The following is a 20,742-nucleotide window of genomic DNA, read 5'->3' on the forward strand; positions in this document are numbered from 1 at the left end:
TGGCAAACCAGCTAGCTGCCTACATCTCAAACTATGCACGTTAATGGTGATCATGCTTAATCGACCATCGATAAGGTTTATCGATTAAAATATTTATCGACAATTATTTCGATCGTCGATTAATCGTTGACATCCCTAATTTAAACACCTGTCTATCAGCTAGAATTCTGACCCTCAAAGACCTGTTAGTCTGCCTTTAAAATGTCCACCTGTTTGAGGTCGTTAGCTGCATAAAGACACCTGTCCACCCCATACAATCAGTAAGAATCCAACTACTAACATGGCCAAGACCAAACAGCTGTCCAAAGACACTAGAGACAAAATTGTACACCTCCACAAGGCTGGAAAGGGCTACGGGGAAATTGCCAAGCAGCTTGGTGAAAAAAGGTCCACTGTTGGAGCAATCATTAGAAAATGGAAAAAGGGGGTGGTCATGTGACCCTGATCAAGATGGCAGCTTAAGAGTTTTGCTCCGCTTTAGAACGCCGTATTTTTTTTTTTAATTCAGCCCTATTTTCTGCATATTTTGTGCTATTTCGATAGCGTGAAGGAAATGGAAGGTGGTGGGGATAAGGATTTTCCTATTTTTTCATCTACAAGGTCACAGAAAAGTAAGGAGAAAAAGAAAAACACCGCCGCACGTGATGGAGAAGGGGAAGAGGCTAGTGCTGGCCTCAAATCGGACACTTCACTTATTTGATCTGGAAAACCGGGGTCGCCGTAAAAACATGAGGATTGTTGGGCTTCCTGAGAAAGCTACTTTATTACAGTCTATGTTTCCGGTTTGGCTTCAGCTTCCCACAGGTTTCCCTGCTATCGAGATCGAGAGAGCGCACAGAGCCCCCCTTCCGCCTCATTTAACACCGAACGCACCGCCGAGGAGTGTTATTGTGCGGTTCCTCCGCTTCCCAGTAAAAGAGGTGGTTTTGAGAGCTGCCAGGAAAACACCGGTAAACCATAGTGGTGCCACGTTACGCTTTTTTCCAGATTTATCGGCGGAGATTGTGCGGAAACGGCAAGTGTTTGGAGGCGTGTGTAAAAGAATGGTGGATCGAGGGTTATACCGTGGCTTTGCTTATCCAGCTAGACTCCGCTGTTTACACAATGAAAAGATAATTCTATTTGACACTGTGGAGGCAGCTACTAACTTTCTGGACGCAGCCGAGTGATCTTTTGCTTTTCTGTAGACAATAGGATTATTCCCGTTTTTTTCCATTCCTTCAATCACTTCGAGGGCGTTTCATGTTTCTCCTTACTGAACTTGAACACAATTATATGGCTTTTTCAGTTTGTTGCAGGACCATTCGGTGGAATTTTGTTTGTTTGGACGAACTTCAGTTCTATATTTAGGACTGTTATGCCGGTCTGCACTAAGGTTTATTTATTTATTTATCTTATTATTTTTCCTTTTTAGTTAAAAAAAAGCCATTTAATTACATGTCCACAACTTTTTTTCTTCTCTTTCTTTATAGGTTGTATTTAATTGATATTTTTTCTTGTTAAGGTAATTTATGGTGGACTTTGTTTATCTCTAGAAGTTTTTAAGGGGTTCTTTCTGTCTGTCTTGTTTCTGGGTGGTCAATGGAGGTGTTGGTGGATGGTGTGTGTGACGAGTTGATATGTGAGTCCTATCGTTTAGGGATAGGGCAGAGGGGGGAGGGTTGGTGGGGGTTTTTGTTTATGTTTAGGAGAGCCGGTTATGTTACAGAGTTATGTTGTCTTAATCTTACTCCTGTCGGTCCACAGCATTTAAATACTTTAAGCAGCACTGCTGTATGTCTGATCTGACTAGGGTGGTCACATGGAACGTGAAGGGCATGGGTAACGTAGTCAAAAGAAAGAAAGTTCTGACATTCTTGAAGAAGGAAAGGGTAACTATCGCACTCCTACAGGAGACGCATTTGTCAGACGCCGAACATTTAAAGCTTAAAAGGGACTGGGTTGGAGAAGGTTATTTTAGTTCTTTCTCGTCGAATAAACAGGGCGTGGCCATTTTGATACATAAAAATTTTCCTTTCATCTTAGAACAGGTTGAAAAAGATCCTGAAGGCAGATTTGTTCTGATTACTGGTCGCATCTTAGGAAAACCTCTTACTGTTTTAAATGTGTATGCCCCAAATGAGGACAGCCCTGACTTTATATCAAAAATGGTCCTATTGTTTAATCATAAGTGTAATGGCCTGGGGATTATGGCTGGGGACTTTAACTGTGTCATAGATGGTAGGTTAGACAGATCATCTTTCACGAGATCATCTGCCCGTTCTTCAAGAACTCTGCAAAATATGTGTCACGCTTCAGGCTTAGTGGACGTATGGAGGGAGCTGCACCCAGGGGTCAAGGATTTTACATTTTATTCCTCTCCCGATAATTCTTATTCCAGATTAGACTATTTATTCTTGCCTTCCAGATTTGTTAATTGTATGAGATCCTGTGAAATCGGTCCAGTGGTTCTTTCGGACCATAGCCCAGTGTATTTAGATTTAACAGGATCTGACTGGAAATGTAAAAGTTCTCTCCTTAATGACAATGCGTTCTGCCAGTTTCTTGAAGAAAAAATATCCCAGTACTGGCAGGATAACGAATTCTGTCCAGTTGACAACACCACTAAATGGGATGCGGCTAAGGCCACCTTAAGGGGCCACATTATCTCTTTTACCACGTGGCGTAAAAAACAGAAGGCAGAGAACAGGAAAACATTAGAGGAGGAGGTTAAAAGATTGGAATTGATTCATAAACTATCACCCATGCAAAACAACTGGAATCTTCTAATTGGTGCCAGGTCTAAGCTAAACTTAAACTATTTGGAACATGTAAAAAAGTTAGTGATGTTCAGCAGGCAAAGGTTTTATCAGTTTGGGAATAAACCCAATCATCTCTTGGCATATCAACTTAAATGTGAACAGGCTGAAAGGTCCATTAGGGCCATTGAAATCACTGAGGGAGTAGTTTCACATGATCCTGCTGTAATAAACTCCAGTTTTAAAGATTTCTATGAGAATCTGTACACCTCCTCTTGCGCACCCCAAGACCCTGCCACGTTTTTGGATAGGATACCCCTACCCTCAATCTCAGACGAGGACCAGGCTTTTCTCAATACCCCTCTGACAAAAGTTGCTATTCAGTCTATGCCTAGTAGGAGGGCCCCAGGGTTGGATGGCTTTCCTCTGGAATTTTACGAAAAGTTTTGGCATGTGCTGTCGACTATTTTTATGCCAGTAGTTGATAACCTTGTTGGAAGAAAGGTTGTCTGTAGATGGTGACCCGGCTGCTATAATATCTCTGGATGCAGAGAAAGCTTTCGACAGGGCTGAGTGGAGGTTTTTATTTCAAGTGTTGGATAAGTTCAATTTGGGCTCTAACTTTATCAAATTAGTGAAGCTCCTTTACTCTAGCCCATCAGCTGTGGTTAATACTAACGGTTTACTATCAGGTAGACTTTCGATCCAAAGAGGTTGCCGTCAGGGCTGTTCCCTGTCGCCACTCTTGTTTGCCTTATATATCGAGCCTTTGGCGGAAAGTATTCGCATGCATAGGGGCATCCGGGGGGTGATGGCAGGTGGGATGGAACAGTCTTTTATTATATGCGGATGATGTTCTTCTTTACTTAAAACAGCCACAGTTATACATTCCCAGTCTGTTGGAGACAATTAATCGTTTTGGTCAGTTTTGGAAAATCCCAGGCCATATTTTTAAATACCCCACAACCGGTTAAGTTACATTGTCCCTTTCACATCACTGACTCTGGGTTTCTTTATTTGGGCATACACATAACCTCTGACTTAAAGGATTAATTCTCTAAGAACTACTAACCCTTAATGGCGAAACTTAAGCATGACACGAATAGATGGGCCCCTTTACCAATTTCTTTATTTGAAAGAATTAATACAATCAAAATTAATGTGCTCCCTAGTTTACTCTATTTACTTCAGTGTTTACACTGTTACTTGGACCAGAACTTTTTTAAAGATCTGAATGCAGCTATTGGTAGGTTTGTATGGGACAAAAAACCTAGGATTAAACTTGCTTCTCTTTTGAAGCCGAGGGAGTGTGGGGATGGCTCTTTGCCCAATATGAAGCTATTTTATTGAGCTGCTCAGATTAAACAATTGCTTAGGTGGTTTTTAAATGATACAGACTCCTTGTGGGTCAGTATGGAATCTTTTGCATATGCGCCAAGACTGCTAACATCCCTTCCATTTATCCATAACTTTAGGGAGGTCCACCCAGTAGCTGGGAATTGAGGATGATGTCAGGAGATATCTTAATGTCCCCAAGAATTTGTCCATGCAATCCCCGATTGCTTTGAACCCTGACTTCCGTGACTCGTTAGCCGGTATTGGCCTTCTGGCCTGGGCAGAAAAGGGTATATCTAATTTGGCTGATTTATTTACAGGAAAGGTCTTTAAATCTTTTGAGACACTTAGGATAGATTACCAAATCCCCAAAACAGATAATTTCAAATTTCTCCAACTACATCATTTTATTCAGTCTAAAGTGAGACAGGGGAAAATTTGCTGGGAACTTTCTGATGTTGAAGATAATCTTCTTCCGGGGGCGCTAAAGGGGCAGATTTCTTGTCTGTATTCTTTGTTATCAGGGACCTCTTCTCCATTGGATCCTTTGAGAAAGGTTTGGGAAAGGGATATGGGCCAGTCATTTACTGATGACAAATGGCTCTCCATACGAGAGAAGGTTTTTTATAAATCTATCTCAAGGTCTGTGCATGAACAAAACTTAAAATTTATATACAGGATATATCTTACCCCAGTACGCCTCCACAAAATGTACCCACATGTATCTCAGATGTGTTTTAAATGCAAATCTGAAATAGGAACTTTGATGCATTTATTTTGGGACTGTAAGAACATCAAACCTTTTTGGCAGGAGGTACATGATATGGTTCAGAAGACGCTGGATAGACAATTTACTTTGTCTAGAACTATTTATTTACTAAACTGCAAAACATCATTGAATTTCTCTACTGACTCACAGTCTTTGTTAAATATTATTACTTATCTGGCGAAGAAATGCAATCTTATTCTCTGGTCATCTCCAAAGGTACCAACTTTAAAGATGTGTTTAGCACAAATGGCTAATCTTCTCCCTTTGGAAAAACTTACATACGACTTACAGAATAAATCCGATGTATTTTGGCGGATATGGGCCGCTTTGTGGGATTTACTTACTCTGCAGGCAAGACCCTAGCCCTGATTTATGTTCTTTTTTGTGTTTTGTTTACCCATTTGTAGTTGTTTCCATCCTGTTTTGATTTGCCCTTTGCCTTTCCATGTTCACTTTCCCATATTAGCATTATATTGTTGTTATTAATATGCTTGAGTGTATGCTGTGTGTGTTGACTGATCGGCTCTGTTATTTTGTTTTAGTGAAAAATAAATAAAAATATAATAAAAAAAAATAAATAAAAAAAGAAAATGGAAGAAGCTAAACATGACTGTCAAGCTTCCTCGGACTGGAGCTCCATGCAAGATCCCACCTCATGGGGTCTCAATGATCCTAAGGAAGGTGAGAAATCAGCCCAGAACTACACGGGAGGAGCTGGTCAATGACCTGAAAAGAGCTGGGACCGACGTTTCCAAGGTTACTGTTGGTAATACACTAAGACGTCATGGTTTGAAATCATGCATGGCATGGAAGATTCCCCTGCTTAAACCAGCACATGTCCAGGCACTTCTTAAGTTTGCCAATGACCATTTGGATGATCCAGAGGAGTCATGGGAGAAAGTCATGTGGTCAGATGAGACCAAAATAGGACTTTTGGGTCATAATTCCACTAAACGTGTTTGGAGGAAGAAGAATGATGAGTACCATCCCAAGAACACCATCCCTACTGTGAAGCATGGGGGTGGTAGCATCATGCTTTGGGGGTGTTTTCCTGCACATGGGACAGGGTGACTGCACTGTATTAAGGAGAGGATGACCGGGGCCATGTATTGCGAGATTTTGGGGAACAACCTCCTTCCCTCAGATAGAGCATTGAAGATGGGTCGAGGCTGGGTCTTCCAACATGACAATGACCCGAAGCACACAGCCAGGATAACCAAGGAGTTCTGGCGTGGCCTAGCCAGTCTCCAGACCTAAACCCAATAGAGAATCTTTGGAGGGAGCTCAAACTCCGTGTTTCTCAGCGACAGGCCAGAAACCTGACTGATCTAGAGAAGATCTGTGTGGAGAAGTGGGCCAAAATCCCTCCTGCAGTGTGTGCAAACCTGGTGAAAAACTACAGGAAACGTTTGACCTCTGTAATTGCAAACAAAGGCTACTGTACCAAATATTAACATTAACTTTTTCAGGTGTTTAAATACTTATTTGCAGCTGTAGCATACAAATAAATAGTTAAAAAATTATACATATAGATTATGTCTCTCACAGTGGACATGCACCTACGATGACAATTTCAGACCCCTCCATGATTTCTAAGTGGGAGAACTTGCAAAATAGCAGGTTGTTCAAATACTTATTTTCATCACTCTGTATATATATCTATATATATCTATATCTATATCTATATCTATATATATCTATATATATATATCTATATATATATATATATCTCTCTATATATATATATATATATATATATATATATATATATATATATATATATATATATATATATATATATATATATATATATATATATATATATCTCTATATATATATATATATATATATATATATATATTAGAGGTGTAGTGGTACACACATTTGGTACAGGGCTTTCTGTTGATGCGCCGTGCATACCAAATGCAATCCCTCTTACAGAACATAATAGTTACAATCCGAGTTTCCTCAGGAATGTATTAAGTGGCAGACCGCAACTTTGTTTGGTCTCCAACTACCACTTTGAGCACAAATTTATTTATTTATTACTGCCAAAACATAGACTTATAACATTTTATATATATATATATATATATATATATATATATATATATATATATATATATATATATATATATGAAAAATTATTTCTCTTAAAAGAAAAAAAAACCTGACAATTCCACACATCGAGGGAGGGAATGCATGAAGGACTGAAGGAATGAAGACATTTGTTAAAGTATGCAAAAAAAAAAAAAAAGCAGAACATTTACGTAGATCATATCTTTAGAAAATAAAATTTTAAATGTAGAACACACACTTATATACACACTTGTATTACCTAAATGGGGTCTAATAAATGTAAACAATATATATTTTTTTAATTTTATTTAATTAATTTAATTTGTGCCAATTCAATTGATTACACAATTTAATTAATATAATAACTGTGTTGCATTTTATTTATTTATTCGTTTAATTTTTTTATAAAATATAAAAATATTTGATATATTATTAACAAAGCAAGCATTTTATTTAAAATTCTTCAACTGTAAACTGCTGATGTTCACAAACGTTACTAATAAACTGCGTTATTAAAAAATGACCAACAATTTTGTTTTGCATTTCTATCCTGTAACCGTACTAAAATCTAACCATGACTTAAACCCCTCCCCCCTATTTTGTTTAGTTGTGAAGATATAAGCATCAAGAATATAAATCATTTCATTTTGTATAATAATTGAATGATATATGTATAAATTGAATATACATACATTGACAGCAAGCATTTAAACGTAGTAAAGCCATACAGTACATCAGTCTAAAAACAGATAAGTCACTGTTGAAGTAGTCAAATGCTATAAAAAGAGAATGGAACAGATAAACTAAGCAAGCTAATAGGCTTGAAAAGAACAACTGTCCCGAAGTTAGCAAACAAATAGTTTACACAGCAGCACTTCATTAAACTATACCATTTTCACATTATGAGGATTATACAGTTTCTGCTTACCAAGCTGATGTAACTGGAGCAGCCCAATTAATTGATAATTGCCATTTGTTGACAACGAATTTCATTATTGATTATGAATGATTTTATCGATTAGTTGTTGCAGCCCTATTATACACATACATACATACATACATACATACAAACAAACAGTATTTACACCCCTCACATTTCAGCAACCATTTTAGTATATAAATTTCTCTATATTTCTCTATATTTCTAGTATATAAATTTCTCTAAATTTCTCATTTTAGTATATCAATTTCTCTAGTATTGTCCGTTCAGAAACGGACAATACTAGAGAAATTGAACTTATATTTATTTAAGATATATTTTAGAGCAGCCAGTGTGCAGTTATATAGAAGTATAGATTTACTGTCCTCTGAGAATAACTCAACATACAGCTATTATTGTGAAAATGCCTGGCAACAAATGGGAGTACACCCCCTAAGTTATAGCAGCAGCATGTCGTGTAACCATGCAAAGCCACATGTCTTATTCATCATGTTCATGTTTTTGTCTGCTTGACAAGACCATACAAATTTGTGTTTCTAGTATTAGAGCAAGATTTGGTGCTTTGAGTGCAGTTCTCTCATACTGACCACTGGATGTTCAAAATGATACCTCATGGCAATGAAAACTCTGAGGATTTCAGGATAAAAATTGTTGCTCTCCACAAAGATGGCCTAAGCTATAAGATCAGTAACAACCCTGAAACTGAGTTACAGTGCAGTGACCAGGGTCATACAAAGGTTTTCCAAGACGGGTTCCACTCAGAACAGGCCTCACAAGGATCGATCAAAGAAGTTCAGTCCTAGCTTCAATCTAGCTTAAATTAAAAAAAAATAACAGACACATGAATGCTGCCAGCATTGCTTTAGAGGTTGCAGAAGCTCAAAGGCGACTGCACACTGTAACAAGTCGGTTTGCATGGCCATTGTCCCATAAGGAAGCCTCTTCTCTAAATGGCTCACAAAAAACTTGCAAATGATTTGCTGAAGACAACCTGTCCAAGAGCATGATTTACTGGAACCATGTCCTGTGGTCTGATAAGACTAAGATCAACTTGTTTGGCTCAGATGGGTCCACCTTGTTTGGTGACACCCTGGTCAGGAGTAACAAGAAAATTGTGTCTTGCCTACAGTCAAACATTTTTATTTTATTTAATTAATTTAATTTGTGCCAATTCAATTGATTACACAATTTAATTAATATAATAACTGTGTTGCATTTTATTTATTTATTCGTTTAATTTTTTTATAAAATATAAAAATATTTGATATATTAACAAAGCAAGCATTTTATTTAAAATTCTTCAACTGTAAACTGCTGATGTTCACAAACGTTACTAATAAACTGCGTTATTAAAAAATGACCAACAATTTTGTTTTGCATTTCTATCCTGTAACCGTACTAAAATCTAACCATGACTTAAACCCCTCCCCCCTATTTTGTTTAGTTGTGAAGATATAAGCATCAAGAATATAAATCATTTCATTTTGTATAATAATTGAATGATATATGTATAAATTGAATATACATACATTGACAGCAAGCATTTAAACGTAGTAAAGCCATACAGTACATCAGTCTAAAAACAGATAAGTCACTGTTGAAGTAGTCAAATGCTATAAAAAGAGAATGGAACAGATAAACTAAGCAAGCTAATAGGCTTGAAAAGAACAACTGTCCCATAAGGAAGCCTCTTCTCTAAATGGCTCACAAAAAACTTGCAAATGATTTGCTGAAGACAACCTGTCCAAGAGCATGATTTACTGGAACCATGTCCTGTGGTCTGATAAGACTAAGATCAACTTGTTTGGCTCAGATGGGTCCACCTTGTTTGGTGACACCCTGGTCAGGAGTAACAAGAAAATTGTGTCTTGCCTACAGTCAAACATGGTGGTGGCAGCATCATGGTCTGGGGCTGCACGAGTGCTGCTTGTACTGGGGAGGTGTGGTTCATTACGGGTTAACATGGATTCCAACACGAACTGTGACATTCTGAAGCGGAAGGTGAAGAAGCGCCATGTGTCTAACATCCAGCTGATCTGTGATGTCAGTATGGAGGCATGGAAGAGGATCCCAGCAACAACAGGTGCAGCTCTGGTAAATTCCAGGCCGAGGAGGATTAAGGCAGTGCTAGATAACAATGATGTTTAGACAAAAGATTTACATTTTGGACACAGTTTTGACATTCTCACTTAGGTTGTACTCACTTTTGTTGACAGCTATTTATACAATAATGAATAATAGGATAGGATAAGATATACCTTTATTCGTCCCACAGTGGGGAAATTTCTTTGTTACAGCAGCAAAGGAAATAAATAAAAATAAATGCAAATATATAAAAAGAATGGCTGTATGTTGAATTATTTTCAGTGGACAATAAATCTATACTGCTAATCAAGCTGCGCTGCACATACGCTAAAGTATATCCAATTCATTTCTAAAATATTGTCCCTTAAGATCATATAGTAAAATGGTTGCTGAAATGTAATGCACTCACTTTATGATATACTGTGTGTGTATATATACAGGGAGTGCAGAATTATTAGGCAAGTTGTATTTTTGAGGATTAATTTTATTTGAGGATTTAATTTGAACAACAACCATGTTCTCAATGAACACAAAAAACTCATTAATATCAAAGCTGAATATTTTTGGAAGTAGTTTTTAGTTTTAGCTATTTTAGGGGGATATCTGTGTGTGCAGGTGACTATTACTGTGCATAATTATTAGGCAACTTAACAAAAAACAAATTTATACCCATTTCAATTATTTATTTTTACCAGTGAAACCAATATAACATCTCAACATTCACAAATATACATTTCTGACATTCAAAAACCAAACAAAAACAAATCAGTGACCAATATAGCCACCTTTCTTTGCAAGGACACTCAAAAGCCTGCCATCCATGGATTCTGTCAGTGTTTTGATCTGTTCACCATCAACATTGCGTGCAGCAGCAACCACAGCCTCCCAGACACTGTTCAGAGGTGTACTGTTTTCCCTCCTTGTAAATCGCACATTTGATGATGGACCACAGGTTCTCAATGGGGTTCAGATCAGGTGAACAAGGAGGCCATATCATTAGATTTTCTTCTTTTATACCCTTTCTTGCCAGCCACGCTGTGGAGTACTTGGGCGTGTGTGATGGAGCATTGTCCTGCATGAAAATCATGTTTTTCTTGAAGGATGCAGACTTCTTCCTGTACCACTGCTTGAAGAAGGTGTCTTCCAGAAACTGGCAGTAGGACTGGGAGTTCAGCTTGACTCCATCCTCAACCCGAAAAGGCCCCACAAGCTCATCTTTGATGATACCAGCCCAAACCAGTACTCCACCTCCACCTTGCTGGCGTCTGAGTCGGACTGGAGCTCTCTGCCCTTTACCAATCCAGCCACGGGCCCATCCATCTGGCCCATCAAGACTCACTCTCATTTCATCAGTCCATAAAACCTTAGAAAAATCAGTCTTGAGATATTTCTTGGCCCAGTCTTGACGTTTCAGCTTGTGTGTCTTGTTCAGTGGTGGTCGACTTTCTGCCTTTCTTACCTTGGCCATGTCTCTGAGTATTGCACACCTTGTGCTTTTGGGCACTCAGTGATGTTGCAGCTCTGAAATATGGCCAAACTGGTGGCAAGTGGCATCTTGGCGGCTGCACGCTTGACTTTTCTCAGTTCACGGGCAGTTATTTTGCGCCTTGGTTTTCCACACGCTTCTTGCGACCCTGTCGACTATTTTGAATGAAACGCTTGATTGTTCGATGATCACGCTTCAGAAGCTTGGCTATTTTAAGACTGCTGCATCCCTCTGCAATATATCTCACTATTTTTGACTTTTCTGAGCCTGTCAAGTCCTTCTTTTGACCCATTTTGCCAAAGGAAAGGAAGTTGCCTAATAATTATGCACACCTGATATAGGGTGTTGATGTCATTAGACCACACCTTCTCATTACAGAGATGCACATCACCTAATATGCTTAATTGGTAGTAGGCTTTCCAGCCTATACAGCTTGGAGTAAGACAACATGCATAACGAGGATGATGTGGTCAAAATACTCATTTGCCTAATAATTCTGCACTCCTGTATATATATATATATATATATATATATATATATATATATATATATATATATATATATATATATATATATATACACACACATATACACACACACACACACACACACATATATTATATATATACACACACACACACACACACACACACACACACACACACACACATACATATATATACACATATACATATATACACATACACCGTAATTTCCGGACTATAAAGCACACCCTTGAATTTTACAAATATTTTTATTTTTAACATAAATAAGCCGCACCTTGTGTATAAGCTGCAGTGAAACACTAACAATAATGAACTTTACACAGGCTTTACCGAAAGAGAGTGTCTGTTACACGGTGTAACGGGTGAAATATGTTGTGGCTCCTTTAAGAGCAGAGCACCATTTTGGGAACAGCATGGCACTGCATTCTGCCGGTAGTACTGCATGTGTGCGTGTGCCTGTGGAGAATGAGGATTATGTGCTCATTATTTTATGATGCTTATTTCTAAGTTTCTTTGACTAACCCATAACGCTGTTGCCAAGAAAAATAAAAAAGCACGAGTTTTGGAAACCTGTCTGTGCTTATATGATTTCATTTGCAACTGGAGTTAGTGAGCTATCCCTTCACCCAGACTCAACACGTTACAACGGCTTGTATCTAAACAGTAGCCAACCAAGTAAGTCATTGTTCACTGTCTTCCTCCTTCCTTTCACAACTACTGTATTTCTCTGGGGAGTTTATCTTTTGGCATCGTCGTGCTCTAACAGAGGGAAAGAGGTTGTTCCCCAAAATCTCGCAATACATGGCCCCGGTCATCCTCTCCCTAATACAGTGCAGTCGCCCTGTCCCATGTGCAGAAAAACACCCCCAAAGCATGATGCTACCGCCCCCATGCTTCACAGTAGGGATGGTGTTCTTGGGATGGTACTCATCATTCTTCTTCCTCCAAACACATTTAGTGGAGTTATGACCCAAAAGTTCTATTTTGGTCTCCATTGGAGGATGCCTTCTTCCAACTGCTTTTTTTTAGATCTCTCCACAGGTGGTCTATGGGATTCAGATCTGGACTGATTATTGGCCATTTCAGAACTCTCCAGCACTTTGTAACCATTTCTGAGTGCTTTTAGTAATTTGTTAACGGGTCATTGTCCTGCTGAAAGACCGATGACCTCTGGTGGAGAGGCAGCTTTCTGACACTGGCCCTACGTTGCACCCCACAATTCTTTGGTAATCAACAGGTACCGTAATCAACATGATACCGTTTACACAGTCAAGGCATCCAGTGTAAGAAGCAGCAAAACAACCCCAAAACATTTGTGAACCTCCACAATGTTTGACTGTAGGGGCTGCCATGATGTCCTTTACCAAAAAGCTTTACTTTTGTCTCATCTGTCAACAGTATGCTCTCCCAGAAGGATTGTGGTTTTATCACATACGTTTTGGCAATCTCCAGTCTTGCTTTTTTTATGCGTTTGTGTCAGCAGTGGTGTCCTTCTGGGTCTCCTACCATAGTGTCTCTTTTCATTCAGATGGCGATGGATAGTGCAAGCTGACAATGTTGTACCCTGTGTCTGCAGATCAGCTTGAATTTAATTCGGAGTTAATCGGGGTTCTTTATCCACCATTCGAACAATCATTTTTTGTAATTTTTCATTCATTTTGCTCTTCTGTTCAAGTCCAGGGAGGATCACTACAGTGCCATGGGCTGTAAACCTCTTGATGATATTGTGCACAGTGGACACAGAAACATTCAAATCTCTGGAGATGGGCTTATAGCAATTTTTTCTCTCAAATCCACAGACAACTCGTTACACTTCTTTCTTTTCCTCATGCTCAGTGTGACACAACACAAAGGTTGATTAACTTTTCCCCATTTTAACTGGTTGCAAGTGTGATTACTATATTGTCTACACCTGCTATTTGTCACAGGTGTGTCTAAATACAAATTACAGGAGCATCACATGCTTATAAAGCAATTATTTCTTGAAATTTTTACAGGGTGCCTGAGTTTTGTGTAAAATCTTATCAAGTTTGACTTTTCTTCTCTGGTTATTGTGTTGTTGCAGTGCAAACAAAAACAATAAGGAGGTGAATACCAAAACATTTGCAATTGGAACAATTTTCTGAGAGAAGTGTTACGTTTTCTGACAGAATTGCTCATAAACTCATATACATATACATACACATTTTATATATATATATATATATATATATATATATATATATATATATATATATATATATATATATAAATATATAATTTTTCTTTTTACCCTTTAATTATAGTAAAAAAAAGTGAATCCTCTGTGGAGATCGTCTAGAGCACCAAATTCCTTGGTGTTCATCTGGCGGACAACCTCACCTGGTCACTTAACACCAGCTCCATCACCAAGAAAGCCCAGCAGCGTCTCTACTTCCTGAGAAGGCTGAGGAAAGCCCATCTCCCTCCCCCCATCCTGTCCATGTTCTACAGAGGGACCATTGAGAGCATCCTGAGCAGCTGCATCACTGCCTGGTTTGGGAATTGCACCGTCTCGGATCGCAAGACCCTACAGAGGATAGTGAGGACAGCTGAGAAGATCATCGGAGTCTCTCTCCCCTCTATCATGGACATTTACACCACACGCTGCATCCGCAAAGCACACAGCAATGTGGACGATCACACACACCCCTCACACACATACTTCACCCTCCTACCATCAGGAAAACGGTTCCGAAGCATTCGGGCTGTCACAACAAGACTGTGCAACAGTTTCTTTCCACAAGCCATCAGGCTTCTCAATACAAAGAACTGAACAGAACTCACACACTCACTTACACACACACACACACACACACACACACACACACACACACACACACACTCTGTGTGTGTTACTGAACTGTACAACCTGGACTAAACACAATCATCACTCATCTCGATCCACTCCACCACCATTTACTTATTTATTATTATTTATACTCGCACCTTGTATTCAGTATAATGTTTACATGCTGTTTTTGTACCTTTTGTATTCAGTAGAATGTTTACATGCGGTCTTTGCACCTCCTTGCTGCTGTTTTTTTGCACTACATTGCTTTGTTCTGTTTGTACTTTCTCCTGGGTATAGTTTTTACATTTCTGCTCACACAGTACTGTATATTTAAGTATACAGTAGGTTTACTAGTCGGCGCTATACTTGGTTTTTGTCTTTTGTCTTGTCTTGTCTGTCTGTACTGTTCTTTTGTTTGCACTGTTTGCACCAGGCTGCACTCGATGCACTTTATGTTGTTTTGTTGTTTAGTGTAGCACCAGGGTTCCGGAGGAACGTTGTTTCGTTTTTACTGTGTACTGTGTACCACTGTGTATAGTAAAAATGACAATAAAAGCCACTTGACTTGACTTGATTTCACGTCTCTCCAGAGATGTTCAATAGAATTCAAGTCAGAGCTCTGGCTGGCCCACACTTAGCTAAATTTGAAAACAGCCTTTTTTTTTTTTTAAATGCTCTGTGTAAACATTATCGTTTTAAACCAGTTTCCAAAGATTGCTCATCCACACTGAAACAACTGAAAATGCTTCTGTCCCTGTAACAGCCCATGAGCAAAAGTAAGGCGCTTTGACCAGCGCCATTTGTGACCGCGTTTATTTACTTTTTCGGCGAATTAAAACTTTGCAGCAATGTTGAGGAAAGGCACATTAACATGAATAAAATTGGTCTTTGTTTTCAAAACCTTAATCTTCAGTCAACACTGCGATGCAAAAACACTGCTTTCAAATATATCCACGCTCTTAACAGCTCTTGGATAGTTATAGATGCCACTGTGCTCTTGAAAATCTTCAGTTCAGCAGATCTATGCTTTGCAACAATCCTTTTTCTGAGCTATGCAGGCAGTTCCTTTGCCCTCACTGCCCTCTGATATGCATTGTCAGCCTTCTACAGATATGTATATTTTTTTTAAACGTGGAATCTAATCGAGGTGTAGGAACATCAGAAAGAAACAAGAGAGTTGGGAGGCACCTGAGCTAATATTCAAGTGTTGATGCAAAGGGACGTACCTGTATGTACATGTGATATTTAATGTTTTATGGTGATATTAACTGAAGTGATATACCCTGCTGTTGGCAGACTCATACATGTCACCCTCCACCTTTCGAGCATAAGCAACCAAGTTTTCCATTCGTCTGTCCTTTAGTGCTGCAGGGTCTGGGGTGGGAAATATGGCTTGAACTCTATGTGAAATTAAAAAAAAAAAAAGTGGAAAGAAAATTGTAATGTTATAAATGTATCTCTATTTAAATTGACAGCTTAAGCACATTTTGTATCAATTATAATTAACCTATACTATATTTAGAAGTGATTATTTCACTCACAGTTTGTGCACTAGGTGGTTACGCAGATCCTGCGTGACATGTTCATGCCAGGCCTTTTTTATGCCAGGCATAGAGGGCGCTGTTGTTGATGACAGATTCACCAATCCACTCATTTCACAGCCATTGGACATCAGCTGTCTATAGAAACATTATCACAATTAGAGGCTAAACAGTATAAATCCGAAGTCATTAAATGTGACTACAAATGTAAAACTTTTTATCTCCAACAAGTTTCTATATAATTAACGTACATCTGATATGGGTTAATATTTCATTAAGAAACGGAAGCGATGAATTCAGACTATAAGAGATGCATGGCTCCCGGAAACATATTCAGATGGTTTAAATGTTCTTTAGGTAGGCTACTAAAGTCTCTGTGTCAATCATTTATTTGCCATCATGAAGAGAAAATATTGTATTCTATTAAACATAGCAATTCCTACTGATAAGTCTGTTAATCGGGGAAGTGGTGTAATAAATAAACTTTTAAAGGACATTACAACAATACATTCTTTAGCATACAGGCATTAGTTTGTTATATCCATAACATTGACTATATGGTTAAATGTTACATGGTGAAAAGTTAAGTACATTATGAATGCAGCTGGCTAGCTAATGAGATTTTGGTGCCCAATAGACAAACCATCATTAAATTGCCCATATTTTATCTCTGCTTTGTCGCTAGAAAGAAAAATAATATAAACCTGATTTCTATTTCCTATTTTCAAACTTATTGAACTGAGGCATTAGAGGTGGGAGGTGAGAAAGGGGTCAGACTCACTTGTTGTTGAGGGATGAGGGGAGGGGTGAGTCAGTGTGAAGACTCATCTGATCAGAAGTGGGAATGCTTATACCATTACCTCCCAAGTTCATCTGGTTAGTGCCTGAAAGGCCGAGACCGTGCATGTGCACATGCCAAACACACATCACATACAAACACACAAAATGCAATGTTTTGTTCTGGATGGTTAAACAACAAAAGCATTCATGAAACTGAAATAGATGAAAATGTTAAAGAAAAAGTTAAATGCAATTATTAGTTATTCTTTGCACTTTTGTATGCCTGTGTCATGTTACACAGTGGTCATTAAGCCCATTGTTTTTTTTCATCATTTTTCTGTATTCAAATTTAGAATAACTACATTTAAGATGAACAAAATAAAGAAATAGTTTATAATTGATCATTTTTATTTTATATTACCATGTGATTCCCATATGCAAATCAGAAGGTGTACAACAATTTTTATATTTTACATGAGTTTATCTTGTTTTGGCAAACTTTACCTAGAGAGTTAATGGTACAAAGCTGCTGCTGATGTGGCTGTGTCTGTGCCGGCGTTTGGGTGGCACACTGGTTTCCATACGGAAGGCCAAGAGCTGCATAGGCTCTCTGCATAGAGCTTGGGTCTATATTAGTGCCGCTGCTGATAATAGGAGCAGTTGGCTTACTAGTGCCCACAGCTCCTATAGGTGCTTGCATAGCAGCATTAGTTGGATTCAGCATGGCTACAAAAAAGCAATTAGGAAAAGAATCAATTAATTGTGAAGAGGAAGGTTTCCGGTTAAAAAAAAAAAATACATTACCCAAAATATTTATTGACTAAATTTCACTGCACATTTGAATTTATAAAAATAAAATTCTGCACATTTTAAAGCATAATACTGAAAGATATAAAAATGTCTAAAAACAGACTAAAAACAATGGACAATAAACATATAAATGATTGCATGCTACAGTGATCCATTTAGTAAAATTCAGCTTACTAATGTCTATAATTGAAACTATGAAATTAAAAAAAAATATATATATGATGTATTACTCAATTCAATTAAATTGTATTTGTATAAATAAAATTGCATAAACAGTTTTATAGAAATAAACAAATACATTTTAATTTAAAATTAGTTCCTAGAAGTCAATTGCGAAAATTATATATTACCATATTATGCAGCCTTAACATATCTTTGAGCAATATTGTCACCCTTTGACACTATATTATGTAAATCAAGACTTAATTATCTATTTATTATTTAGTTAAAAAAAAAAAATAAACAGCTAATGCTTTCAATCTACTGATGATAACCAAATAACCATCAACCGACAGATGAAAAACAATGACCCCTCCCCCAAAGTGCCAGGCTTGTGCTACACTGTGCTGCTTTGCTAATCTAAAGAAAACTGGGCTAGACCCTCAGAAACATAGGGACATTGCTACACTGAATTTGAGCTTGTGATATATTGACACTTCCAAGCCAGAACTTTAAATTCACTGGCAGGTCATTGTGCATTGGTACCTATCAATGTGTTCAAAATGAACAGTCATTTCTGAAATATAATGTGCGTTGGAAGCTGGAAAATTCCCCAGGAACCTAAGTAAATTTGAAAAAGACTAAATTGTTAGGGGTTTAATGGGTAATGGGAAAGAGAATCTACAAAACCTCCGGTTTCTTTAGTTCTCACAATATGCACTGTTTAGTAGCTACCGAAAGGGGTACAAGGAGGGGCAACTGTTACAAAAGAAAGCATGGACATGGGTGCAAAAGACAAAATCAACAATGAAAACAATGTTTATCTTGTCTGTTGAAGTCCCACAGAAGAGCAGCTCTAGTGCAAAAAAAATAAAATTCCACCAAAAAAAGTGTTTCATAGTGCTGTGCATGCACACACTGGTCAGAGTGCACCTACAATGGGCACATAATAAGAAAACTGACAATGGAACACTGGCTGCCTCATCTGAAGAACCTCATTTCTCTTGAATATTACAGTCAGGTAAGTTGCACCTGCATTATTTACCATAGAAAGAGATAGGACCAGGATGCACTAAGCGGAAGCCGGTGGAGGCAGTGTAAATCTCTAAACATTCAAATTTACAGTATTTGGCAAACACCTTATCCAGAGAGACCGTCATTGATTTCATTCACACATCTGAGCAGCTATGGGGTTAAGGGCCTTGTTCAGGGGCCCAGGAGTGGCAATTTGGTGAGGCTAAGATTTGAACTCAAGACTCCAAAGTCTAGTGCCTTAACCACTAAGCTACCATCTCCCCAAGGTGACCCTCGGGGACAATGTTATGCTGGGAAACCTTGAGTTCTTACATTCATAGGGATGATAATTTGACACATACCACCAAATTAACACGGTTGCAAACCAAGTATTTCCTAAAGGCAGTGGCTTTTTCAGTGAAAAATATACCATGTCACATTGCAGAAATTGCTCAGGTATGGTTTGATGAACATGACAAGACTGATGACATTGTCTCCAAATTCCCTATTTCTTAATCCAATCAAGAATCTGTAGGATAGCTACCTGCATGTCTTCCCTCACCACATCCATAAACCTCCTCCTTGGCCTTCCTCTTTTCCTACCTCCTGGCAGCTCAATCGTCAGCATTCTAGTGCCGATATACCCATGTACCTCTTGTCATGTCCAAACCATCTCAAAGCTCTCTGCTGTGTATCTTGTCATAAAATTACTGATCGGTGTGAAAAGGACATGTCCTGAGTGGCCCTGGGATACAGTTCTTCACAAAGAAGCTCCTCTGATAGGTGTTAGGAATGTCCAGGTGCATCTGACTCAACAAACCATGCGTGCATGTTCTGTGCTTGCGTGAAATAACAGAACACTCCCATACCAGTAGTCTTGTTTTCAGCATCTAAATTAGGAAACCAGAAGCGCTACAACTGTAAATATATAAAGCAAGCAGCATTCATTACTAACAAAACCTGGCAGCTTTTTTCAATCATGTCCGCTAAGTTGAAAAGTGCAAAAATGACAACAAGCATGTTCCATGTTTATTTCCTGTGCTCATTCGCTAAGCTAATTAGGCATTTGGAGTTCTCTTTCTCGCAGACGAGCTCCGCAGCCAATTCGACATGCAGAAAAAAATAGCTGAAGCAGTCCAACACTTAAACGCAACCCCCTGCCAAAAAAATCCCTAGTGTGTACCTGGCTTTCTTTCTTAATGACATTCTTATCATTCTTTCTTAATCTAGCCTTATATATTTCACTGGTTAAATATGCAGATTCTTTTAGAGAGAAAATAAGAATAAAATTTGGAGCGAGAATAAAAAACCTTTTGGAACTGTATTTTTAGTGAGCCTTCAACCAGCTGTAGTTAAAGCTACAGGTGGACACAGATACCAAAACCTGGGGTTTCCTATTCAAAAAACAGTGACTTACGCTGCTGGTTTCTCTTATCACTGGCAGTCTTCAGGGGCAGACACACAGGACAGTCGTGCCGAGTACAGTTTTTCCAGTGAGAAATTATTTGCCTAGAGGATGCACAATGTGCCACTGAAAAAGGCCAAACAGTATGCAAAATAAAACTTATTCAACTAAAACCAAGAGACAAAATTCAACAATTAAAAAAAAAATATTGATAGATTAATGTGTTTAAAATTTATATTTTTAACTATGAAAATGGAACACATCATAAATTGATTTCACAAAA

General features: G+C 38.2%; 1 protein-coding gene across 4 annotated transcripts in view; it reads right to left on the reverse strand.

Moving 5' to 3' along the window:
• The window catches only part of crebbpb (CREB binding protein b), a 111,555-nt gene that overhangs the window by 55,820 nt on the left and 34,993 nt on the right, over positions 1-20,742 (reverse strand). For all 4 annotated transcript variants that reach the window (XM_046865894.1, XM_046865897.1, XM_046865896.1 and 1 more), the window contains 5 exons: positions 20,472-20,585; positions 17,576-17,797; positions 17,073-17,175; positions 16,292-16,429; positions 16,033-16,150 (listed from right to left, as the gene is read on the reverse strand). In XM_046865894.1, coding sequence (XP_046721850.1) covers positions 16,033-16,150; positions 16,292-16,429; positions 17,073-17,175; positions 17,576-17,797; positions 20,472-20,585 — 695 coding nt within the window. The remainder of the gene's footprint in view (positions 1-16,032; positions 16,151-16,291; positions 16,430-17,072; positions 17,176-17,575; positions 17,798-20,471; positions 20,586-20,742) is intronic.

The sequence above is a fragment of the Silurus meridionalis genome, chromosome 14 (genome assembly GCF_014805685.1).
Source record: "Silurus meridionalis isolate SWU-2019-XX chromosome 14, ASM1480568v1, whole genome shotgun sequence".
In the NCBI taxonomy this organism is placed as follows: domain Eukaryota; kingdom Metazoa; phylum Chordata; class Actinopteri; order Siluriformes; family Siluridae; genus Silurus; species Silurus meridionalis.